At 42.1% G+C, this 26,672-nt stretch overlaps 2 protein-coding genes across 4 annotated transcripts in view; one reads left to right on the plus strand and one right to left on the minus strand.

The window, feature by feature from the left end:
• col14a1b (collagen, type XIV, alpha 1b) overlaps positions 1-26,672 on the minus strand; it is a 170,480-nt gene that overhangs the window by 20,536 nt on the left and 123,272 nt on the right. For 2 of the 3 annotated variants that reach the window (XM_085445108.1, XM_085445107.1), the window contains exons 26-37: positions 22,742-22,881; positions 19,518-19,641; positions 17,349-17,492; positions 17,010-17,174; positions 16,799-16,837; positions 15,560-15,698; positions 15,150-15,292; positions 14,800-14,909; positions 10,018-10,176; positions 5,350-5,427; positions 4,599-4,685; positions 3,350-3,403 (exon numbers count right to left, since the gene is read on the minus strand). In XM_085445108.1, the coding sequence (XP_085301234.1) occupies positions 3,350-3,403; positions 4,599-4,685; positions 5,350-5,427; positions 10,018-10,176; positions 14,800-14,909; positions 15,150-15,292; positions 15,560-15,698; positions 16,799-16,837; positions 17,010-17,174; positions 17,349-17,492; positions 19,518-19,641; positions 22,742-22,881 (1,382 nt within the window). The remainder of the gene's footprint in view (positions 1-3,349; positions 3,404-4,598; positions 4,686-5,349; positions 5,428-10,017; positions 10,177-14,799; positions 14,910-15,149; positions 15,293-15,559; positions 15,699-16,798; positions 16,838-17,009; positions 17,175-17,348; positions 17,493-19,517; positions 19,642-22,741; positions 22,882-26,672) is intronic. The other variant, XM_085445109.1, reaches the window with a different exon arrangement.
• LOC146682381 (uncharacterized) lies at positions 557-3,215 on the plus strand. The gene is made up of 7 exons (XM_085446033.1): positions 557-790; positions 980-1,087; positions 1,288-1,377; positions 1,528-1,560; positions 1,658-1,711; positions 1,833-1,975; positions 2,668-3,215. The coding sequence occupies exons 1-7, from the start codon at positions 667-669 to the stop codon at positions 2,731-2,733; spliced, it is 618 nt and encodes a 205-aa protein (XP_085302159.1). The 5' UTR covers positions 557-666; the 3' UTR covers positions 2,734-3,215.

Below are 26,672 nucleotides of genomic sequence, written 5' to 3' on the forward strand. Positions count from 1 at the left end.
GTAACGATAGGAGCGAGCTAAGAGAAACAATGTTTCAATATTTTTGAAACATTGTTTCATTTATGAAAAAACAATACTTTTCATAAATGAAACAGTATTTTATAACTTCTCTCTCCTGAAAGATGTTTTGCATGACTGAAAAGCTGCTCGCACAGAATTTTCATAACAAAAGATTTTTACATACGACTGAAATGCAAGCGCGGTGTGGTGCTCCGTGTTTTCACAGTGAGCGGGGGAAAATCTGGATCTTTATCTGATAGACGTTCAACAGAGATGTGCTTTAAGACTCTGATGAACTCTGGTGAACAGACCTTCACTCGTTTTTATTCACCAAAATACCAAAAGTAACCATTTTAACAAAGTCAAAAAGAGTTTCATGACTCACAGCTGCATGTTTCTGTGACAAACACAACCTCTCTGTCATTAGTGTCTCAGTGACACCTGCCTGAGGTCAGAGGATCGGAAGTGATACGTCAATGATTTCTTAGATCCTACACTTTAACTCACAGAGAGAGAGAGAGTGGCTGTAACAGCATTTGTTAGAGTTCGAGTGTTTGTGTGTGCGGTTGTGTTTGTGGGTAGCTGTTACTTCCTTCATGCTCGTCTCTAAAAACAGCTGCGTGACAAAGACAGAAGCAGACGGACGAGACTTTTACTTCGCCCAAGATGTCCACAGGAAACCAACATGTGAGATACAGCAGAGGAGTCCGAGCGGACGGTGGAGAGAAAAACAAAGCGGAGATCCGAGAGCTTGAAGCCCACGCCACCAGGACTAGGTCACAGAAAACCAGTAAGCATGAATAAGTACACTCATGGCCTGGCAGTAAACGCAAATAAAACATGGATGATGTCTTATTTTAAACATGAAATAAATAAATGTGTCATACAGCAAACATCTGTCCTCGTACTGAGAAGAGCAGCTCATTTAAAAGTCCGCGTGCTGAACGAAGTATAGTTACTGCGCTTTTCATCTCTACAGGTCGGCGTGCTCGAAAGAAACATTCAGCGAAGAGAAGAGACGTTCGAGTCATCGCTGCAGTGCTGGGAACGTTTCTTCTGCTCACGCTGACTTCGACAGGACTCCGCTGTGAGGGCCGACACGTGCTGCGCTGTTTACGATCAGTGTTCAGCATCCAGCAAACTGTTCTGGGAACGATGAGAACATTACAGCAATGCTCTCATCGTTCCCAGAGAAGTGCTGAACTTTTTAATGACTTTAAACTGTTAATTTAAAAAATAAACACACAAACGTTTGTTAAAGTTTCACATGAGCACGTTCCTCTGCAGATATCTCAGTGACCGTGCAGAGAGACGAGCTCAAAATAAAATTGGATGAACTAAATGAGGAAATGACCAAGTTGAAGAGCCAATGCTCAGGTAAGAGAGGAAAATCAATCTCACAGCCAGTGACAGCAAAGTTCACAGGCTGAAGAACAATTATTTCATAACAAGTTTTCTTTGGTTCTCCGTGTCCAAACTTCGAGAATCCAAACATAACTGATGGTTGGCCTGATTTTGGATTTCCAGATGATCGACCCGAACGAAACGCAACTGAGAGAGGTTACAAAGCTTTTTTTCCCCTCAGTAACTGAAACAACCGTGTTTATCTGCAGTTTGAAGCAGTTACTGTGTTTCACATTTTATTTCCTTTTTTAAGGCTCTTTCACAAACATCACTGAAGTGAACAACACCTCAAACGCGACTGAGAAAGGTTTTACACTTTCCCTAAAATGTGGAACACACAGAACTCAGAATGTTCATTTAAAGCCATTTTAACTGAGCAAAGACACGTGACAGGAGTTTGGAGTAAGAGGGTGTCGGTATGTTTTCAGGGAACGGCTGTCCTCCAGGATGGGTGAAGGTCGGCTGCAGCTGTTACTATGAATACATCATAGTGTCCGCTTTGCAGAAGAGCCAAGAAGACTGTGAGAAGAAGGGAGGAAATCTGACCGTTGTGAACAGCATCGAAAAACAGGTGAGTGCGTTTGTCTGAAGCAGCGTGACTTTAAAACGTGAGAATAAAAACTAATCAAGAAGTTTAAATCTGCAATATGAAAAAAAGTGCAGAAAACTGTCCTCTGACGTCTCTGCAGTCACCCAGATAAAATCATGTTGAGCCAGAAAGGAAGTGAGCTTAGTACAAGCAGCAGCTGGTTCTTAAGCAACGGAAGAAAACTCAGATATGTAGGTGTCTATAAACACGAACGATGATGCCTCTGACTTTGTAATGACAGAAAACTGAACACCTTTGCTTTTGAAAGAAAAGCTAAAAGTCTGCAAGACATCACTGCAAGAGATGAATCTGACAAAGCATCAGAGCAGGTCACAAAGCAGCGCTGTGATAGTGGAACACGAGGCATGAAACACTCGAACTGTGCAGAGGTGGGCGTGCCCGGAGCTCTGAGTCTGTTCGAGGAAACTGAATCGTCGTATCTAAACCACAATCAGGCACAGCAACAGTGAGCACGCCATCAAGCGTGGCTCAAAACAGCAAGAGCCCAACCAGGAAATGACCTTTAACATGTAGGCTGTGCAGCAGAGCGCAGAGGGAGGAGTTGCATGACTATATTAATTATGCTCTGAAACTAACTCACTAATACATTTGTTGTCTTAACTGCATAAAACCTGAGTCGACACTTAGAAGCTTTCATATTTTTCTACACATAGAGAATACTGGAGGGCGAAACGCCTAAAGATGGCCTGCTGTGTGGCTCGGCGATTGCTCCGCCGTGACGGGAGGAGCTCATGAGAGCGGTCACATCAAGAACTCGCGTGTGTGTGTAAACCCGACAATTACTGCAAATATGGAAAGAAGCTATTTTTATTTTCCAATTTAATCGACTGATTGACCTCCCTGATGTTTATTTATCTGTGCGTTTCTTTCATATTATTATCATCATTACTATTGTATTTATTTATTGTTTCTGCAGACAGCTCTTTCTGGAAAAAATGATTTGATTGAACTCTGTTTAAATTAGGGATTTAATAATAATAATAATAATAACTTTTGAAAAAATATCTATAAAAGTGTTTTTGTAAATTTATGTATACAGCTTTCTGCATCCTAATTCTTTTCAATCTATAAACTATTGCTGAAGTTATTAAACTGATCAGAAATGATTCTGCGTGTTTCTGAGTGTGAATAGTTGGGATGTGGGTGAGTTAAATCGGCTCTGTCTCTTTAGGACGAGGATGAACACGAGCATGATGGATGTGTGTTTACTCTGAGAAACTGAATAAAAACAAATGCGATTTCTTGATAACATCTGTTGATATTATTCAGCAGCGTGCTGAAGGCGGGCCCATCGGACACAGCCGTGGTTTCTGATAGGCTAAACCAACAACTCACCACAGGGCCTGGCTCTCCACGTTCTCCTCTGGCTCCTCTGATTCCTGGGCCTCCCTGTTAGATACACAAACAGCAGGAGGTGCTTAGAAACACACGATTACCAGGTTTGCTGCTGAGGTTTGAAGGTGAGGACAGATGACTTTATAACCCACAAAGCTGACAGATGAGTCATGGTGCAAGAAAAAAAAAGGTTTAATCTGCCAGGAAGTGAAAGTTTAAAAAAAAGGAATTCCACTAAAGAAATGTAAACGGAACATAAAACAGGATGTTGGTGTTTTGTCCTGTTATTGGACTTTTGGGCGCTTGACACCAGAAGCGAGAGCCCGCTCGGGGCTCGCCTCCCCGCCTCACCGGGGAAGTGAAAAAACGATAAGAGTAGTGGTATTTCACCAGATGAGGATCGCTCCAGCGGGTGACTCGGTGGGTTGCCATGGCTCGAGAGGGCTGCCGGCCTCTCCGGAGCTCGCCGCCACTCGCCGCGTCCGGGGAAAAAAAACACCACGGCGCACGTGAGCCTCTCCCGGGAGCCACAAATGCTCTGCCCCACCCTCCACAAGGCGGAGGGGGTGCAAGACCATTTGAATATGACCTCAGATCAGACGAGACTTTTGTGACTGCATGAATGAATGGTTTTTATGGAGGGCCAGGAGTGACAAACTGAATGAATTAAATGTTTCATTAAATAATTAAAATTGGAATTCATTTATTAAATAAATATTTCAATAATTAATTAAATGTCCAGTCATTTAATTTAAAACATGTAATACATTATTTATTTATTTAAATTTTTATTTAATTATTGACTTTTATATTTCATTGTTTAATGGCATTTTTAATGCATTCATTTTGTCACTCCTGGCCCTCCATATTTTGTGTGTGTTTAGTATATGGATAATGACAGGTCGGCAAAAAAGTCTCACTGTCGCTCTCTGCTGGTGAGAAATGAAATTGCATACTCTTTAAATACCAGGTGGTATATTAGAGTCATGGTGCTTTTGGCAGTGGTACAAAAAGTTACTCGTTTGGTGATTGTTCTTCACCATATCAAAGAAACATGTAATGTGAGTAAAAAGTGAGGTGACAAAGTGCAGGAAAAATGATGTTTGTGTCATTGTTGTGATGCAGATGGACAACGACCAAACGTGATCGCACATGTTTCATTCAAGTAAGCAGACGATGAAATGCAATGCAGCAGAGGTGAGACTTGCCCAGTAACCAAAGTGTGTGTGTGTGTGTGTGTGTGTCTCACTGGTGGTCCAGCAGGGCCTGGGGGGCCTTTGCTGTCCTGGGTGCAGGTGCAGGCTTTAGGCAAGGCCGGGCAGTCTACCTCCTTCCTCTGGATGACCACAGCATGATGAGGATGACACAAAGAAAAAACAAAAGCAAATAAATAAATATAATAACAGAATAGAAAATAAAGAAAATGTAATGGCATGAATTGTGATTAAAAAAAACAAACCAAACAAGGTGGAAATATGACAAAACTCTCCGTCTCAGATTTGAATTTCAGATATTTTCAGACTACAGTCACTGTGGCACACAGCAGTCAGTGACTGTCAGGTTCAGTAATGCTGCTACTTCACTACGTTCTGCTTGGAAACCTTCGGCCCCAGCAGTAAAGACCTCAGCCTGCACGACTGTGCAGAACACGTTAGCCACAGACGCCTGAGAGCACCTGCTTCCCGACACACTCTGATGTTGGTTTGGCGTCATGAAAAGATCCAAATAAAACCAGGCAGGCAGTTTAAGTCTAGACGACTGCTTTCAATGGTTTTACAGTGAAAAATGGAAGAAAACATGACTCATTCTAACCCCGAATGCTATCAAGAAAATTACTGTAATGGAAAAATCTCTCTCTCAGTCTCAAATAGATTGAAACTGTCACCTTGGTGCAGGCAGTGCTAATAAACTGTGTGTAAATGAGCACTTAAGAGCTTCCAGGTCATCTCCTCCTGCTTTAAACAAGCAAACATCGAGACTGCTTCAGACTTTGACCTCACCAGACTGGGAAGTTCACAGCACTTGTCTCTGTTGGCCCACGAGGTGCTGCAGACGATATCAAAGTTCTGGAGCTGAAACTGCAGAGAAGGAGAGAAAGAAATGAAATCCACATCAGGTATGAACAACAGCCAATCAGCTGCCAGGTGTCTATGACAGAGAGAAACAGAGACGCACTGAGAACTGCAGGTAGTTCAAAGCACGGCTGGATCAGGACGTCAGTGAGGATCAATAAAAGCTAATTATGATCAGCTGATGGGACTCAGCAGGCAGCGGTATTTTTATTTTACCTGGCACATAAAAAGCTGCTGATGACTCACTGCAACTAATCACTAATAAATCACTCATTTTGGTGCTGAGCATGTGTGGCTTTTCACCATAATCCTGTATTGCACCCATAAAGAAAGGGAAGATCACCCCAGCTTTACACCTTCCTTTGAATCTTTTCAAATGCCTGTTCTCTGCTTGTCTAATTAAGTGTGGAGAATTTGGAGGTGTAAAATGAGAGCATTCGTCAGGGCCGCCCTACGATTCACGGGCTTTAAAGCACAGCGGGAGTCTCTGCATCTCGTCTTGGATTGTGGGAAATAGTTAAAAAACCAGAGTCGAACATATTTAAACGCTCGTGGAGGCCAAAATCCATAAAACTGTTTGAACTTTGAGGCCAGAAAGTGTCCTTTTTTCTAATCTTCTAAGAACAGAAGTAATCTTGTGATGGTTGTTTGCTGCTACCTGCAAAAACCTGCCGATGCTTCATTCTGCAAACTTCATTTTCAAAACCGGTGAAAGACATCATTTTACAAACTATAGACCAGTGTCAATACTCTCCCAGTTCTCTAAGATACTGGAAAAACTCTTCATAAAAAGATTTGACAGTTTTGTGGAAAAATATGAATTAATGACAGATAGTCAGTATGGGTTCAGAAACAACAGATCAACAGCTTTGGCACTGATAGATTTAATGGAAAAGATAACGGAATGTATGGATAATAAGAGGTATGCGCTCGGAGTTTTCTTAGATCTAAAGAAGGCGTTTGATACTGTTAATCATGAAATTCTATTAAAAAAACTGGAAAAGTACGGGTTTAGGGGAGTGGTTTTGGAATGGTTAAAAAGCTATGTAGGGAATAGGCAACAATATGTACAAATAAATGAATATAAATCTAATTTGATGGATATAGCTTGTGGAGTACCTCAAGGTTCAGTACTGGGTCCAAAAATGTTTATTATGTACTTAAATGATATCTGCAGAGTATCGGAGAATTTAAAGTTTGTAATATTTGCAGATGACACAAATATACTGTGTGCAGGTGGGGAATTGCCACAGGTTTTGGAAATGATCACACAGGAATTAACGATATTAAAGAAGTGGTTTGATATAAATAAATTATCATTGAATCTCGATAAAACCAAATTTATGTTGTTTGGAAACCAAAAGAAAAACATCGAAGTAGAAATATGTGTTGACAATGTATATTTAGAAAGAGTAAATGAAATAAAATTTCTTGGGGTGATCATTGACCACAAGCTCTGTTGGAAGCCACACATTACTTATGTTCGGGGGAAATTGGCACGGGGCATTGCCGTCCTGGGAAAAGCAAAGCATATGTTGGATCAGAAAGCACTGCACATTTTATACTGTGCTTTACTACTGCCATATATGAGCTACTGTGTAGAGGTCTGGGGAAACACATACAAAAGTAACACACAAACAATAACTATAATACAGAAAAGGGCCATTAGATTAATAAATAATGTAGGGTACAGGGACCATACAAATGCACTCTTTGTCAAAATGCAAGCTATTAAATTCCAAGACTTGGTGAAGCTTAAAACAGCGCAAATAATGTATAAAGTAAGAAATAAATTGCTTCCCAAAGAAATCTGTAAATTGTTCATAGAAAGAGAAGGTGGGTATAACTTAAGAGGGAAATGGAATTTAAAAATACAAAGTGCTAGAACAACTTTAAGAACTATGTCAATCTCAATTTCAGGAGTTAAATTATGGAACAGTCTAACAGAAGAAATAAAAGACAGTCAAAACATAAAACAGTTTAAAGTAAAATATAAAAACCTAATTTTAAATAAGTATAAGAATGAAGAAAACGGGGTTAACCCAGGATGGTAATGTTGCTGGTAATGGTGTTGTGGTTCTTTTTTGGTTGTTTTTTTGTTTTTTTGTTTTGTTTTGGTTTGTTGTTTTTCCATAACTTGTGTATCTGCAAATATACACATTCTGTATTTTTCATATGAAAGAAACTATACTGTGGTGGGGCTTGCTAATTTCTTGTTTTTGATTTATGTAGGTTATGTTTTGTTTTACTTCATATGTTTATATGTTTCATATGTTGTTTGTTTAATTTAAGACAAAAAAAAATTAAATGAATGAGAGGTAAAACTTGAGGGGGTAGGGACAAATAAGTAAATACTTCAGCCTACTCCTTTTCAAACAAATAATGGAATGATATTTTGTAATGATTGTGAAGGCACATGTTTGAAATGTTTGAAATAAAAATGAACTGAACTGAACTGAACTGAAAACTGTAAACACGTACGATCCAAAACGGCAGCTGTGCCGATGCCATGAAGCTGAGTTTAATACGAGTGTAAAACTGAACCTGTCAATCAAAGTTGTTGGGCTCCGCCCTCCAAACTGCCAAAAGTCAGAGTGAGGTGAGCGAGCAGAGCTGCCTGCGAGAGCGGGAGTGTGTGGCAGCGCCTGGCGTCGTGTGTGCGAGGGCTTCTTTGTGCGTTTGGCTGCTGAATCATAGCGGGTCTGAATGCACGCACAAGGAATTTTGCATGAGTGAAAATGAAAAGCTGCGCCTTATCTCGCTGCCATTTTGACACCAGTATAAATCCGTACTCGATTGCTTCGTTTTGGGCGCTGACACGGCCGTGCCTGGCGGGGAAATAAAATAAATAAGTAAATAATTACGCTGCTTATTTGACACAAACGGTTGAGTTTTGCAGCTTCGGAGCAAAGTCGGCGTTGCACGTTTTCTCTTCAAAGGGAGATCAAACAATCAGACACGGCCTCTGTGCCGCCGCTATTTCTGAAGGAGAGGCCGGAAATTGATTTGTTTGCATTCATACAACTGCTCGAGGAAAGATGGAGAAAAAAAGAGTGAACAAAGTGCAGCATGCATGTGAGGAAACCCTGAGTGTTAGAATTCATGTATCACATGTGCAGTAAACCACAGGAAGGCTGACAGTGGTGGATTTGGGTCTGAGGAGGGCATGACGTGCACCCATACTCTGTCCCTGGGTGTAGGCCTGTTCCAGCCTGCGGCTCTTTAGTGCTTATACTGCGGCTCCGCGTGGTTTGGGAAAATAAATGAGACGAATTGAGCTGAAGTGTATTTTATTTATGTTCGTTCTTGTTAACTTGTAGTTCTAAATTGGAAGATTATTGCGATACTGAAATAAAAATAAAACTATTTTTTAAGCGTCACACTCGTGGAAGCCGGTGTACCCGCCTAAACGCCTGCATTTATGGAGACTTTCAACCCCAGGTAGGTCAGTTATGGATCTTCGGATCCACATTATGTCAGCAGCTGTTCTCCACCGTGAACTATGTTAAAAACAAACACCGCTCACGCCTCACAGACGACAGCTTACAGTCCTGCGTAAAGATGAAAGTGACTGCGTACAGCCCCGATCTGCAGACGCTGTGCGCAGAGGTTCAGGAGCAGAAGTCCCGTTGTAAACATGTCACGGCAGACCCGACGATGTTTGCATGAACACGCTTTACAGCGTCTCTTTATTGACCACTTCTCACACACGGTTGCTGTACGCACACAGCCGGCTGTAGCTTTTCAGCCCACAGCCCGACACACACCAACAACAACACAACAGCATAGATGGCACAGACGTTAAAGCGGCGAGGCGTGATTGTGGGTGCTGCTCAGGTGCATCCTCCTCCCCTGCAGTGGCGCTGCAGACCACGCCCCCCCCGCCACACACATTAACCAGGTAAAATACATATTTAGGCAGAATTTTGCAAATATCTATTTTTCTTTTAATTTTTTAGCAGCATAGAGCTTTATTTCCAATAACTTTTTAAAAGTCAGGTCAAGGCTCCAAAAGCCCAAAGGCGATATGAGGCTGGCTCACAACAGTTTTCGTTTGCTACTTTTTCAGCAGCTAAATGTTTGTTTTGTCACAACAGTTCAGATGCATTTAACCATTAGTAATGAATTTTATTCTCTGGTTTGCTCCCACAGTGCATCTTTGTCTGCCCCATTGTGAGCCGGGCTCAGCTGGAGGTTTCTTCCTGTTTAAAGGGAGTTCGTCCTTCCAGCTGTCACCAAGTGCTGCTCACAGGGAGTCATCTGATTGTTTGGGGTTTTCTCTGACTTACTGCAGGGTCCTTAAATGTAACTGAATGAGATTTACTCTGACATTTATTCTGGGCTCACATAAAAGGCCGAAACACGCAGAAACATTTTGATATTTCATTTTTATAGCAGACTAACGTCCACGATGTGTGGACTGGTTCTTATATTTGAGCAGTCAAAGTGTTCCTTCCAACACTCACTATTTCATGGACTCATCAGGGGTTCGGTATTTTGCCCAAGGACACTTCAACATGCAGACTAGAGGGAGCAGGGGCTCAAACCAGCAGCTTCCTTTGCAGTTCACAGTATTTGTGTGCGTGCTGCTCTCACCGGTGCAGAGTTGTCCTTGTTCCCTCGGGAGCGGACCATCCTACCGAGAACCTCCAGCCCATCAGTGCTGATGTTTCCTGCTGCGTTGACGGTCTTCTCAGACACCATCTTGCAGTCAACGAACACTTTGGCGCTCGTCTTACTGATGGCGAGGTGAAGCTGCAGAGAAGGAAGAGATACAGCCACTCGTTTAAAGTTTTAGAGGTCCAAACATGAATGCAAAACAAGTGATAAATGCTGTTAATAAAGAAGCAATTATTATTAATATCTGTGATGATTATGACTCCTCACAAACATCAGCAGCATTTAGAAGCCCTGCAGACGTCTTGGCCTGCAGAAAGTAGGAGAACAGCGCCCTCTTCCTGTGAAGCCGTAACATGACCGAGCTGTTCTTCATGTTTGTCAGTGCGGTGCTCACACACTGACACAGTAACAGTTGAATAACACCGAGCACCAACAGTGCACAAACATTAAACACACAAGAACAGCTCAAAGGATTTAAAATTACAGCTCAGACTGCTGGGAGACCTCGCACGACTTCTCTCTTACTTCACATGTGAACTTATTTATGGACTTTTCTTTTCTCCTTCCTCTCAGTCACCAGTCCAGGCACAGGTCTGTCCTCTTTCAGCCGTTTTCTTTCTGTCAAAGAGGATTTTTGACCTTTGCACCTTCACCCAGGGAGGCTAAAAAGCCCCACAGAACAGGAACAGAATATCACAGAGTACAACTATATTTGAACTGTTTCCAGCACTTATATAATTAAATTATTATTATTATTAAATTGCATTTAAATGTGCATTAAAACACACAGCAGCTAATAAACTGTTTTAATAAGGTTAAAAAAGAACTGAAGGATATTTGGCTGGAATAAAATAATACAATGAGCCACATCCAATTAATTTAATGTTAAAGGAAAAACACCCCACAGGGAGCACATTGCACTGTTCCCACAGGACAGTGTTACAGCAGCTGCACAGCCTGAGCTGGAACTGGGACACAAACCAGCAGAGTAGACTGAGACTAAGTGACATCACTATTTATAATCACACACACACACAGACACACACAGGTATTACTGTCACCATCACGGACAGTCGAGAGCTGAACTGCGAGGCGGATAAAACGCCGCCCGTCTCCTCCGAGTGGCTCCTCGACACCATTACCCCTCCTCTCCCAATATCGCAGCAGACCACCAGGCTGCCGTCAGCGACTCTGCTGGTTTCACAGCAGCAGTACACACAAATGCACACACACTAACACACCTTGAAACCCCACTGACCTCCGTCTGTAAGTGCACTGTTGTGCGTTGGTGAAAGTGATGCGGTTTACAGAGAAGCTGTTTTTGGACCATCTGAGTTGTTTGTTCGTGTTTCGCTACTTTTGAAAAGTGCAAATTAAACTGTTAAAAGGGTCTATGTTTATCCTGGCAGAGCGAACACTGAAAATGCAAAACATACGCATGCTGCTATAAAGACAACAGGCTGTAAACCCAAAAAGTCTGCTCTGTAATTTGAGTTTCTATATGCCTGCATCAAATTGTGACACGTACGCACGGATGAAGAAATGTTTCTATTTTCTCCGACAGCTGGAGACGAACGTTTGTGAAGCCTTCAAAGCTCCTGTAATAACCTGGATCACATGAGATTGTAACAGGGCAGCCCTTAGCGGCTGGAAACACAGTGAGACAGACCAAGGCAAGTGTAGTGGAACAAAGTATTTATTTGCTATACGGCTCTCCTTAAAACAATTAACTTGTCGAGCTTCTTCACAGCACAAAAATCCCCTAATGACAACTGGCAGCCTTAAATATGTTCAGCTGTCACAGACTTAACCATTATTCCACTCTCAGGTAAATTCTTAAATCCCAACCTTCCACCACAGTACACAATATATCAATAAGAATAAATAAATACATAAATACATCTTCACATTTACATATTAATAAATATTTCACACTTTAATGTTACACAAAACCCAATATTATAAAAACCCAGAAACCCAAGCACAAAAAGATTCACCACACTCTCTTTACCAATGGTCTCTCCCGGAACCTTTAAATGGTGTCTGGACCCCCGGGGAAACATTTGCCCAAACACCTTGAAGAGGACACAGGCAAGAAAGGTGAGTAATCATTAACTTACAAACGCTTATTTGCACCACTTTTATCCCTAGATTTCACACACACATTTGCCTTGGTTTTCCTTATTGGTAAACCTTAATCACAATCTCAATCACCATTCTTCTCTCCTGACAGACAACCACCACATTCCTTGATGAGGAGCAGCTGTGCAGGATCTGAAATAAGGCTACCAACTGATTTTAAAATTCCCAATAAATAGTCAATAAATATTTAAACTTCTTGTGTGCAAATCCATGCTTAAAGTGCAATGCTACATAAAGTGCTTGATAAGGTGCTTTTAATAAAGTGAAAGGTGTGCTCTAAAGTGCTATACAGACAATACAATATAAATAAATGCAGTAAGGGAGTCCTCTTCCTTACAGAGATAAACACACTATTTTACTTTTAGGTGGGATCTTAATGTTGGATGAAATACTTTTCTGGCTGCTTTGCATCCTCAGATAATTATAGTCTGCAAAATTATGGGTTGAAAGAAATGATTATAATAATTCAGATTACTAATGCCTGCAAAAGTCAGATTCATTTCCACTGCAGAAATCAATCTGCGGTTCTTTGACAGTTTGATGTCTACTTTGGTTAATGTTGTGTTGCATTTGGAATTAAACATTAAATTTAATGTTAATACAGCGAGAAAGTGAGAAGGAAGTCACCGCAGCTGAAGAGCTGAAAGTGTTGCACTGAAGCTAACATGCGTTTTATATTTGGAAGGACGGGACTAGAATTTCTACACATCCCAAACTTCCTAATGATAATAATAATAATAATAATAATAATAATGATGAAACAAGAGCAACTGCAGACCTTTCTTCATACTGCATGATGATGTCACTAACATCCAGATGTTCAAGAACAGGAAACCAGTGAGGGCAGCCAATCAGAAGAAAGGGATCTTTAAGTGGGCGGTCTTAAAGAGATAGAACCTAAAACCTTTTTTTTGGAACATGTAAACCAGGTTTAAAGCTGTGGATGCCCACATGTGTGTGCAGTGTAGATGTTCAGTCATGTTTCCAAATGTCAGTTTTTTAGCCACTACAACACACACATCCTGCGTTTGTCAAATAACTGAGAAAAAGTTTAAGAAAAAGTGAACTTGAGAACTTACAGGAGACTTTTTTAATCTTCAAAGTACTTAAAAGCAGGATAATTGCCAAACTGAGCTGACTATCAAATCATTTGAGTCCTCTGATCCATAATCACAGAGTCCTATACAAATGTCACACAGACTTGTCAGGTAGGCGCTACAGATGCTGGTCTAGGATTTAAAAATGTATGCAGAGGCAGACGCGCACACACATGCAGAGCAAGCAGAACAAAGGGTGAAAAGGTAAGGAGGATAAGCTCTGCTGACAGCGCGCAGACGGCAGATCAGTCAGCGTCCCTCGGCTCTGACACGCCGACAAAAACACAACACGACTGCAAGCAGGTTCAGGCTCGGGGCATGACTCAACTACAGTACGCCTGTCAGGACTTCCACTACTGTCACACTGCTCGACAGGGCCTCACGTGGCAGAGGAACAAGTGCAGGGAGCGAAGGAGGGAAAGGACCGGAGCTTGTCAATAGAAACCTGTGAAGCTGTCAGTCAACAAACCAGAGGAAAAACATCTATATAATTTTAATCAATCCACTGCATAAGAACACCAATAAGACTTAAAGAAGGGAAAGTTTCTCAGCATGTTTGACCACCTACAATCATCACCTCCAAACTACACAAGACGCAGCAGCCAGGCTACTAACATCTTCTAGCAAGTGCACTGGCCCCCAGTAGATTAACATACAGAGCAGTAGATGACCAGGCCCCCAGATTATTAATCCAAACTCCTCATAAAATACACAGCAGCTCGTTGCCTCTGCTCACAGGCTCAGAGTTTGTTGGAGCAAAGGGGGCGGAGCCTTTCAGTCTGTGGACCAGTTTACCACCACAGCTGCGATTGGTTGACTCTGTGGAATCCTTTAGAAAGCAGATAAAACCTTTTCTGTTCAAACAAGCCTTCAGTTGATCAACGCTTTTAAACATTTAACCCTTTCTATTGCTTATATTTTCTATTTTATCACTTAACCTGTTTATTTCACCCTTCATGCTCAGCGCTCTGTGACTGCCTGTCTTTGAAAAGCGCTTAATAAATAAACTTTACTTACTTAAAATCTCAGTAAAATATTACCAGACCTGTATTGCTTCAAACACTTCCACCAACACGTTTTCCCTCTTGGACGCATCACAAACTATTTCTTGCATCTGCTTTGTTTTTACATGTTCCTTTGTCAGCGGGTTCGGTTTACCCCACCCTAAAAACTAAAAGCACCTTCAACGTGTGATTGCAGCCTGCAGGACCTCCCACACCTGCACGCAGCTGTATTTAGCTATCAAAGGAGCTTCCATCAGGCCACAGACTGTATGTTAATGTGCAGGACAGACAGACATTGTCCCAGCTTCCACTGGTCTTCACTGTGTTTTTAATATTGCTTATAAAATATTTTGCTTGTATGATTTCTGCTGACTGCACAACAACTATGTCACACATCATCTTGGTAAATATTTAAGGGTTAAAGTTCAAATTATTCTCTAGCCTGTCAGCCAATCAGACGATCAATCATCCACGTGTCAGGCAAACAGACAGCGGAGGTCGGGTGTGATTCTGACCTTGTGGAAGTTTCCAAAGAAGAGCTTCTTTATTTCCGGCCCCTCGAAGGTGACTGTCTGAAACTCTCCTTTAAAGTCATTGTTAAAAAACGTCAGAGTTTTTCCTCCATCTGCAGGAAGAAACATGAGAATTAAAAAACATAAATCAACAAATAAAACACAACATTTATAAGAAGCAACAATCTTGTTCAGAATTTTAACTCGAGTTTAACAGAAGTAGAACAGCAGCTTGCACTGCACCCGACTCTCCTTTTCATTAACATCAGGCAAATATGTTGTGTTCACTGATTTATTTTGGTAGGTTTGAGTCTAGAAATAAAGTGGAAACAAATAAACACGTCTCAGCTCACTGTCCAGGATGACGCCCACTAGAGGTTCGTTGTTCTTGTTGAGGATCTCCCAGAGCGCAAAAGGCTCCTCGGGAGTGTCGGCCAGCAGCCTGAACAGCAGGGTGATGGTGTAGTCAGAAGGCAGCCCCTCAGGATGGATGTACCTGTGAGCCAGGGTGAAAACATCAGAGCCGGGTAAACGTCCTCATTGGTGATGTCTCTTTTAGGTCAAACAGTGAGGGTTATGGGCTCTGGATGCTGATACTCAGCTGGTGAAATCAAAGCTTGCTTCTCCTTCCAGAAGCTATTTGCTGCACTTTCATCTGTCTTTGAAAAACATGCTATGATGTCTTTTCCATCAAGGTGCAGCAGTGAAACTTCCAATAAATAAGGTGCTATTTTTATGAGCGTGGAGACTGTGTCCTGTGTACCTGGTTGGCTGTGCCAGCAGCGCGTCGCTGTGCAGGTGGAAACAGGGGAACGTGTTAAAGGTGCCGGGTACCATGGAAACGCCAGACATGCTGCTGTACCGATTCTCCACGAGCCCGAACAGCTCCATCATGCGAAAGCCTGATGACACAAGGAGCAATTATCACCTGTTGTAACCATTTCAATGAGTTTTCAACAAGTTACAACAAGCAGAAAAACAGCAAAAAAGCTCAGAGGAAGTATTTGTACATTTTTAAGTAAAGAAATATAGAGCTGCAGAAAAAGCAGTCCAGACATACAAGACATGACAGCAGGATACAAGATATTTAATTCAGCCAATCGTTTTAAACATACCAGTTTTCACCAGTATAGAGGGCCAAAACTGCCAAAAATAAAAATAATTAAAAAGAAATAACAAAGTGACTCAATAATATAATATAATATAATATAATACAAACATGTGCCAACTGTGAAATCTGGGGCTGATGATGATGTTTGAATAACAAATAGCTTAATATCTTTTATTCAGCTGTTGTTGCTGTTTGTCAGAGCTCTTCATTATAAAACATATCTGCCCTGTTCTGTCTTTCAGAGCTTCAATTCGCCCAGCAAGATATTGATGTGATACCACAGATGTCTCTGTCAACAGTAAACACCATCTGTTAAATACTGGCCCTTACTCATATTCAGCAAATGTATTGGTGCATTTTTAATGAATATAAATGCAGCAAAAACCAATAGAAATCTATTTATTCATGAAATGTCAGCTAAACAGATACCATTTAATTTGATTTTGCATTTATTCAAAACACACAAAAAGAGGATATGTAAATTATGCTATTAAAATAAAACAAATAACTAAAATGTATTAAAATGAAAAGAAAAAATACAGAAGAAATAAAACAGAGCAACAGCTTATTCTGAAAAGTTAAATATAATAATAAAAAAGAATGATATGTTGATGATTAATGACATTTTGATGAACAACATTCTCAGTTGTTTAAGTTATTTGTTTGTACATGTGTTGGCAGTGTTGGCTCTCCATACTGTTTGAAATGAAGGGTTAGAGCTTTAACATTATTGTGTTCATCCAAACACATTAAAGCCACAGCTCACACTTGATTTATATTCTGTTTCCTATTTGAAGTTATTCTGTAAGCACTCATAACGGAGACCGTGACACGTGGACACATGGACACGTGGACACAGCAGGCTGGCTGCAGTAGTGCTCCAGCTCTTACCTGGCATCGTGCTGCCACTCATCGGCACAGCCGGACACGCTGGGAAAGGCAAAAAGTGAGTTTGATGACAAATATTTAAAAACCACCACATTCAACCATTTCTATTAATGTACGGAAAAAGCACCACATGTTGTATAATTTACTCTATAATGTCCAGTGCAGGGATCTCTTCAGGATTACATTTAGCTCTAACGTCAGGTCAGGGACTCACTGGCAGTTGCAGCTTCACACACAAAGGTCACCAGCTTCTCTTCAATCTTCTTGAAGGCGTCCAGGTCATCCACAAAGAAGACGTGCCTGTCACTGGGTTTACTGGCGATGCTCACCAGCTCCCCGTAGTCAGCATCAGCGAAGCCAATGGCAAACACGATGTAACCTTTGATGAGAATTCAGAGAGAGAAAGATCCATGTCTCCAACTGCAGGAAAACTGGAGGAGCAATATGAACGCAGACTCTTGCACATTTTAAAGGCAGATGAAGTTTGGCCTTCCAGTAACACAGACCGCAGCTCTAGGCCTTCTTCAGAGCTTCACACAGAAACCGTTCTGACCTTCCATCTGCATCTCTTTGGAGACTTTGTTGACGTCATCCTGAGATCGACCGTCAGTGAGCACCACGAGGACTTTGGGGATTCCTCTTCTCGCTCCTGCCTCCTCTGTGAAGATGTTTTTCTTCACGTGCTGGATGGCTCGACCTGAGTGAGCAGACAGAACAACCATCTCCAATAACTCCAAATATTCTACTTTTAGTTTTCAGCTTCGTATTCTCAGTAGTTGAGAAAAAGCAGCAGACGAGTTATTTGAAACAACATGTCTATTACCAGAGGATTTTTTTATTATGCTGATTTGACTTCACACCATCTGTTCTGGTTAAAAAAGTCATTAGCGGAGCTGCAGGTCTGTCACAGCGGACTTGGCAGTGATGGGAAATCAAAATTAATCAATTTTCAGCTGCAGTCTCCGGTGTGGCAGACATTATTCTGAGAGGACGTCAGAAAATCCTGCAGCACCATCAGCTTCAGAGGATCCCTGTTTACAGAGTTAACTATTAAAAACATGAAAGAAAGGAAGCTTAAGGGTTTGTACGACATAAACTTGACACAATCAGTTAATTTCAAATTTCATGCTAATTATTCATCAGTGCAGGATGAAGATCTGACTCCAAACTGTAGCATTAATCGTGATGAAAGGACACGATTATTGATGCATGCCTTGCTGATGTACAGGACATCAGAGAGTGTTGCATCAGAGCGTCCCACCAGGGAAATCACATCACAAGTTTCACTGAATGTGTGAAGAGAATTCATGTTTCTGCAGCAGCTGGAGGACCAGCTCAACATCTAAGGCTGCCCCCCCCCCCCCACTCTGCAGAGCCACTGCGCTGCAGGCTCAGACACCCACCAGACACCCGGGACCCCCGACTTACTCACACTCTTCAACTATGATCAAATTTTACACATTACTACCAACAGTTACCATCACATATTAATATTTAGATGTTTATTTGAATGTTTCTGTTCTTTTCTGCCTTATAAATGTGCTCATACAGGCTCATGTGGTTTTTCCACTGCTTAATATTTGTTTCATAGGCTTTAATATTCATTTCATTTTGCAGAATTAACAAAGCAACGACCAACATAATGAGCAATGATGAAGATGACTATATTTTTAGTAGTATTATTATTGCTATTTATGTTATATATCGTGATTATAAGCTGTTTCTTGATTTGAGTCTTCTTCTTTGGTGTTTGGTCATGACGTTTCCCGGCGCTGTGTCTTCATGTTGCTTAAGAATCAGGAAACTCTGGAACTAGTGCACTTTATGTCTTTAGTGCATAAATGGAAAAAACCCCATAAAGTCAAATAATGATCATCTACTGAGCCTCTTCTGTCTCTTTTCTGTATATTTACTCAGACCCACACCTTAAACCACAGCTTGACTGAGTCATTAACAAATCCATGAGCACCTGCCTGGATGTGAGGCTGCTGCACGGCCGTTAGTACATCCAGAGATCAGACGTTTTCTAGGCCTCTGGAAACAACAGAAAGCACATTGCTAATTGCAACGCGGCGATCCCAGAAACTGTTGCTTCCTGTGAGAAACGGAGGATTAGTGTTTTACAGCAACGCATCAGCAGTGGGAGAATTCCTCCCCACCAGTGACGCTGTTACAAATCTATTCTCCTCAGTCTCATCCCTGTAGGAGAAACCGCCCGCGCTGCTTTGTAAACAGCGATTAATGACTCTCACTGCTTCCCTGCAGACTTCCTCTCATCGCACACACACACATCCATGAATAAGACTATGCATGAACACGCTCGACTTGCACACACGCATGTTGACACAGAGCCGAGAGGACAACACACTTTTCCACAGTGATTTCATTTTCTGTTTGCGGTCGCCTCCTGCTCAGTAGCATTGATAACGTCACGAGGGAGTTGTGTTGAGCGTGTGCACGTTACACTGTGGATTTGTCTCGACCAGGCGTCTTTCTCAGATTTAGAGATTATTTCTGCCGCGGTAAAGACGGATTTGATCCGTCACAGTCGCACAGCTTGTATACATTCGTACACTGTATCGCACCGGCTTCAAGCGCGCACGCCAACATCTGTCATCCTGAAACTCTAGCAGACTCCAGCAGCACGCTCGTCCAGCGTCAGTGACTCATACGCAGTGCTTTCACAGAAAAGCAGCAGCCTGCATGCTGTGCGCGTCCTCACCTGTCTTAGTGTTTCCTCCTTTGTAGGAGATCTTGTTGATGGCGTCCAGCAGACCCTCCTTGTCACTGTAGGAGTTCAGCTTAAACTCTGTCCGGGCATCGTCGCTGAACTGGGCAATAGCCACCTGTCACAAAACACATGAACGTAGCTAATAAACCAAAAGAGGAAGTAGGCCACTGTTAGGTGTAGGGGACGAGGGTTAGGAGGAGACTACGAGAAGAAGCACCGTCACAGAATACAGAAAAGCTGATCTCCATGAATCCTCCTTTCAGACTCGAATGGGGTCATCCTTTAGAAAGTGAGCATCATGTTTGTATTACTTTTATACAACCGTGATTCTATTTGAAACCACATTCAGCATCACTACACGTGATCAGCATCACAGCCCGGCTGGTACAGAGCGACTGTAACGACCACAAAGAGCAGAGAAGGATAATGATGCCCAGGATGGAGACAGAGGAGGGTTACACCGCTGCAACGAGAGCCTCGATTCTCCCGTCAAAATCATTCCTAACGAATCAGGTTATTACTGGACAGGTCTTTAAGAATTATTACATTTAAAAACTATGAAAAATGGAGGATAGAGTTTTGTTTTCAATAATAAAGTATGAGATAATACGGGCGGATGATACGCCTGCAGCGGGCAAAGAGTCAGGCTGTGTTAGATGGGATAATTTAAAACAGTGAGGTACATTAACCCCACGCTATATATTTTTAAGCAATTATTTTTTGTTTGTTTGAACTCAAAACGTTTGTATTCCTTCTCCATCTGTTCCTGGCTTGAACCTGCTGTGGGTGGCTGTGTGCTGCTGCTCGCTGCCTCAGGTACAGGACTCAGTGAGTTGGGTGGAGCACTCAGCGAGCTCTTGGCCAGCACCAGTGGATCAGTCTGGCAGTGTGTTTGAGCTGCTAGTGAGAGCCTGTTTAACCCTCTTTAGGGCAGATTAGATTTTTTCAGTTACTTTGATCGACATCCAGGTTGTTGTTCAGAAAGAGCCACAGCTCTTAGTTTAGACTGCTTCATAAAATCATGCTGACGTTCATATTTACCTTCTGTTTTGTTGTTTTCTTCCACCTGGAACGCTTTGTTCTACAGTATATCACAGCATTTAAAGACAGTATGTACAATGTTCTCTAAAGCTCAGACAAACTGAGCCGATACTTGATGCCACTGTGACTGAACGGAGCTGAACGGGGAGGAAAGAGGAGCACTGACAGACACGTGAGCAGCTGTAACACAGAGCGTGCAGATGAGCTGTTTCATGAGTGAAGTGGGCTGTGGCCACCTGGGAGACCACTCAGGAACATTCTTTATTTGTAAATAACAAAAAATCAAAATGAGAGCAGCTTACAGGAAACTTGGCGCTGGTGCTGATTCGCTACACCGAGGCTCTGAACACAGGAGTGAAAAAGAGGTTTAGCTCAACTGGGAGAAAACTGCTGTATGTAAACAGTTTGTTCTCTTCCTCTCGTTTGTCCTGGAAAGTTTCCCTTTTCTTTGCATCTACGGTGCATCAGACGCTCCTACAGATGACGGGGAAACTCATTTAGATGAAGAGGTCCGAGCGAGGCCAAAGAAACAACCACGAGAAATCAAATCTTTAAGATTAAAGATTTTTTACAATTGAATTACCCAGGAGGCCGCTCTGTGCACGTGGTAGTCTTATTCCTGTCACGTCCCACAATAGTGAAGATATGACTCAAGATAAATCAAATGTGATCTGGTAAGAAGAAAATTCATAGCGCGTGGTCTTTAAGTCTTTCCACAAAGATGATTTCATATGATCAGCTGTGATGTATCAATGGTAGTGTTGGCAAACATAAATATGCAGCTACATCATGAGTGAAATGGTCTTCGTTAGAACAAACGTCTCCACATTAACAGCTACAGACAATCACGTCTTACACAGGCTGACAGTAATAATAATAATAATAATAATAATAAGAGAACTGCTGAGAATCATGACTATAAAGATGGGTATTAAACCAATGGATTCATCAGTGTCACATTTGCAATGTGACACTGATGAATCCAGCTGTGGTTTCTTCGTGAGACAGGTGAGAGGACGGTCCCTGCATGTGTGGAGGGTGGAGGAGCAGCAGTGATGGAGAGGGAAGCAGCTTTGCTGGGGTCACTGCTGTTTATCTCCACACTGTGTGAACTTACTTGGATAGTTGTTGGATACGTTTACATAAAAGCTCTCTGACGTACGAACAGTCACCTGACCTCAACCCTGCTGAGATGATTCTTCCCTACAGCTGTCAGACTCCTCGGCCTCCTGACAGCTGACCCACGTTAAACTCATGGACTAAACACACCCACAACCACCTACACACACACACAATGGACAAAAACAAACAACTGGACCCTCATACACACAATAATAACAGGGACTGACCCACCAGCACGTTATAGAACCTCTGTAGGAGCCACATATCTCACTGTAGCTGCTGTACAGACAATCACTCTGTACAATAATAATTATAGTTCTACAACTGTTAGAACTTGTATAGTTCATATTTCTCTATAGTCCTCATATTTATATCCTGTTCACAGCCTGTACAAACTTATAGCATATTCATAACACACCTTCATACCAATAATAGACACATTTTTGTAATATATCTATATTTTTGCTAAAGCACTTTCTGCAAACTGCATTTGTTGCCTTGTACTTGTGACATGTGCAATGACAATAAAGTTGAATTCTATTCTATGATTTCAGATTCATCAGCCAACAAACGATGACCATCGCTGGCTCGCAGTCGCACCGTTGCAGCGTCATTCCAGGCGACAACACTTTGGTTAATTAATATTTGAATAATAAAACGATATTTATCCATAAAAACAACAACACGCAGGGTTTGTATGACAGTGTGAGGCTGGTCTTCACACATTGATAAAACAGATGTGGTATGTGCAGTGGGCTGTAGATGGCCCCACCCACAGTCAGCGCTGACACCGCCACTGATGATCTCTTTCATTGTGCTGCCAAAGCAGCGCGCGGCAAACCTCCACCATCCACAGTGAGGACGAGGAGCCTGCTGTGCCTCAGGCAAAGTGCACATTTTCCCATCAAGTCATTGTTTTTCTGGTATTTCTGTGGCATGTCTGTCAACAACCTGTCAGTCAAAGCACGGCGCTGAGAGCTACCAGAAGCAACACACGCCAAAGCTCTCAGAGAACTGCTTGCTAAAGGCTAACACGTCGCCCTCGGTGGTACCTGTGTGCCTTCCGGGCCGATCCGGTCCAGAGCTCCACTGGTGCTATACAGGAAACGGATGATCTTCAGGAAGTTTTCATCTCCGATACTCCAGGAACCGTCAACCAGGAAGACCAAGTCTGCTTTGGCAGCTTTACAGACTGAACGAGGAGACAGAGAAACATGAAGTAAACATAACAACAGCAACTGGTTGACTCACAAAGGCAACACTTCAAATGGGAATAAGTAAAAAGTTGTGAGTCTGCTGTATGGAAGCTTGAAAATAGCTGATTGAAGGGTTTTGTTGGAACGTTCATTGTGATCATTTTTGATTGGCTTTCTTTTACTTTGAAGGATAATTTATCATTAAAAACACATATTTATCCACTTGCTTTCATTTGTTCGCTTTATTGCCGTGAAAATAAACAAACTGGCTTCATTTAGAAACCGATGAATAAAAGCAGCTTGTGAGTGAAGCAATCCTGTGATTAATTGCACTCAAAGAGCTTTCGACTTGTAAACGATTGAAACACATTAAATGCAAAACACAGAGCTGCTTCTGCTGCTCTTCGAAAGTCATTCCAATCACTTCCTTCTCTCCTCTAATCAAACCCTATTTAAGGGTCAGCCGGCGCCACATTGATCTGCAGACGCTTCAACCCGGCATTCGACTCTTTGTTTATTGCAAACATTTCATAAACACATCTCAGGAGGAATCAAACTGACTTTGTTCTGAAATCTGAAAACAGATTGAGTGAAACTCAAATTGCTGTTTTGCTCAAATATAATATTTTGTAAGTTGATTGTAAGAATTATTCACCCGTTCTTTGTAAGGACACTTTGGTAAATGGTAAATGGCCTGTATTTATATAGCGCTTTACTAGTCCCTAAGGACCCCAAAGCGCTTTACATATCCAGTCATCCACCCATTCACGCACACATTCACACACTGGTGATGGCAGCTACATTGTAGCCACAGCCACCCTGGGGCGCACTGACAGAGGCGAGGCTGCCGGACACTGGCGCCACCGGGCCCTCTGACCACCACCAGTAGGCAACGGGTGAAGTGTCTTGCCCAAGGACACAACGACCGAGACTGTCCAAGCCGGGGCTCGAACCAGCAACCTTCCAATTACAAGGCGAACTCCCAACTCTTGAGCCACAATCGCCCCAACTTTGGTTCACTGCTGTCAAAACTGCAGGTGGTTGCAGAACATTGACAGAGCAGCTGAAAGCAGGAGAGAGATTTATAGTTTTACGCTGGTATTACACATTACTGTCATCCTAACAAGCCTGAGCTTTCAAGGTGGAACTGTGTTTCTAACCTTCAGTGCGATAGTAGTGATTTTGCCCCCTTGTGGCATAAGACTGTACAGAACTAGAGCATTTTGACTCCACCCACAGATGTGTGGATTTTTTTAGAGAGTTGCTGAACTAATTAAACATATTTCAAATCAAATGCAACTGAAATATTAGCAGTAATTCAAAGAGAATTTATCAAATGTGGAGAAACTGGATGAAAGATGTAAAAAGATGAAGTCATCCTTTCCTCTTCTTCATCTTTTATCCTATTCAGGGTTGAGCAGGGACCAGATGATGATGCTCTTTAAAAAGCTAGTGCACATCTAGTGATGAAAAAACTGAAATGAGACGATGATGAGATAAGAAATACTTTATGAATCCCATATTTGGGACATGTGGAAGTGTTTCCTAAGTACCTGCCGCAGCGTACCTGCCGGGGCTGTAGAGGAGGCTGTAATCAAACACGTGAGGAGGAAACACCCACTGTTCTCCTCGTCAGCCAGAATGATTTGAATGTGTTGATCTCTGTGATCATTCCTCTGAATTTTCTGGATCATCACAAATAAGATTTATGCAGAAAGCACATTTCCACATTATGTGCAGGGCGGCTGAAAGGTTTATTGCTTTTATTTCGTTTAGTTGTCAGTGGATTCTTTCTGACTCGGTCCAGATCGTTCTGTTTCTCTCTAAATCACCACAGGTCTTCATTTGTGTGTAAATGTGTCCTTATTTGTTCCTCGCTGATGCCGACAGCACGTAAACAGCATCCTTCTCTGTTTTTGTTCAATAAATGTGTCGTGAAAGCAGAGTGATTCTATGCTGGTGCATTCTTACTACTACATTTCTGCTCTGTCGCATGGAGAGCGCTTGTTAATGGTAAGACAAAGCAGCGAGCTCATGCTGCTGTCGATGTTCGTGTTTGGGTCTCTCTGGATTGATTCTTCAGGTCAGCTCTGATTAATCTGGTTTATTCAGGAATGAAAGGACATCGTGGATCTTTTGTGGATGCAGAGGTCCACGACTGGTTTCTGATTTACTGTCCTCCATCCATCCTCTTCTCTCTCTCTCACTCATTTTCGATGCTCTTCAGCTCCTCAAAGTACTCCTTACACCTTCTCAACACTCTTCACTTGTTCCCACGTCTGTCCTCAATCACACGAACCTGCTGCACATGCTACATAACTGATAACAGATAAGACTCATTCATTTCACCTGATAGTGTTTTTTTCTTCTCTCAGAGGTGATGAAACCTTTTGTGGCAGCTTGAAAGTGAAGCTGGTGATTCTGTGGTGACGGCAGGAGAAGAATGAGAACCGCTGTAACAGATCCAAGACTCGCTCGGTTTATAATTACACTGACGTTAGACACACTGTGTGTCACATGTTACTGTGTGTGTTGTTATTGGAGCTGAGAAGCGTTGCTCTTCTTTGTTCAGCTCTCATTCTCCTGCCCGGCCAGCGTGAGGATCAGTTTGTAACAAGGTTGGCTTTTAGTGACAGGAACCCCAAAAAGCAGCCAATAGGAGACCTACTTCCTTCTATAGCGCAGTGAGCTTGTCTGCATTTTGACTGTCTGTGACATCAAGAGAAAGTCTACTGAGACTCTCAGCCTGATATGTCTCTGAAGCTGATCTCATTAGAAATTACAGCAAGTTTCAGACTTTGCTGCAGATTTGCTTCTTTAACGAGTGACATTTGATAGGTGGGCATATGGATCAAACTCTGCCCCCCAAAATACTTCACAGGACGTCTTAAAAAACGTATACTTTAAAAATGAACGGAAGTATTTATGCATTTAGTTTTTATCGGTTTCAGCTTGTAGCTGCAGATTGGGTTTATATTTCCTGTAACAGTGTCATTGATATACATGTTTTCTGTCCCAGCAAAGATGATCTGAGGATAAAACCTGACCTGAGACACTCTCACATTGTGAGGATGAGGGTGATCTGCAGTGTTGTCTGATATGAAGACATTTCCATGGTAAAATGAAGCTTCCCTTACTAATGTTCAGAGCTATCCGCACACTGAATTCCTCGGGCTGATTATGTCGTACTTTATAGTTCTTTAGCTGTAATGGCTCTAGTGTCTTGTGGCTGTGTGGAAGCTGCAGTTCTGCGTTAATTGCAGTCATCATTTAGACTCGTTGAGAATATTCTTCATTACATCTTTGACATTCATTCACATTCACGCGATGCTATTATTCTGACGGCGCTCCAGTGGAGTGTACAACTATTCAATGTCGTCCACACGAGGAAACAAACAAAGCACCGAGTGAAAAAGGCAACAGTTGGCCTTAAATTGAAGATTAAGTGCATCATTTAACGCTCGGCCTGAATGCGTCTGGCAGCCTATTTAAAGCTCGTGTCAAGTACAGAGAGATTATATTTAACTTAAACGAGAAATCTCATAATAAGTGCAGTGAATGAAGATTCTGCCTTTCAAAGATCCATTCTCCACATTGTAAGATTATGTAAGAAGTAAATAAAGGTAACTGGTAACTATGGCTGCCAGATGAGGAAAGAGCTCGTGAACTTATCTCAAACTCTTGTTACCAGGTTACAAAACCATCGTCTTTGCTGTGTGATAATGTAACTGGCTTGTGCAGCACTTTGTGGGTCTGATAGGTGGAGAGATGTGACACTGACAATCAC

Source organism: Copadichromis virginalis, linkage group LG22, assembly GCF_057382275.1.
Source record: "Copadichromis virginalis isolate Kocher_CV1m ecotype Utaka linkage group LG22, C_Virginalis_male_GT1.1, whole genome shotgun sequence".
Taxonomy (NCBI): Eukaryota; Metazoa; Chordata; class Actinopteri; order Cichliformes; family Cichlidae; genus Copadichromis; species Copadichromis virginalis.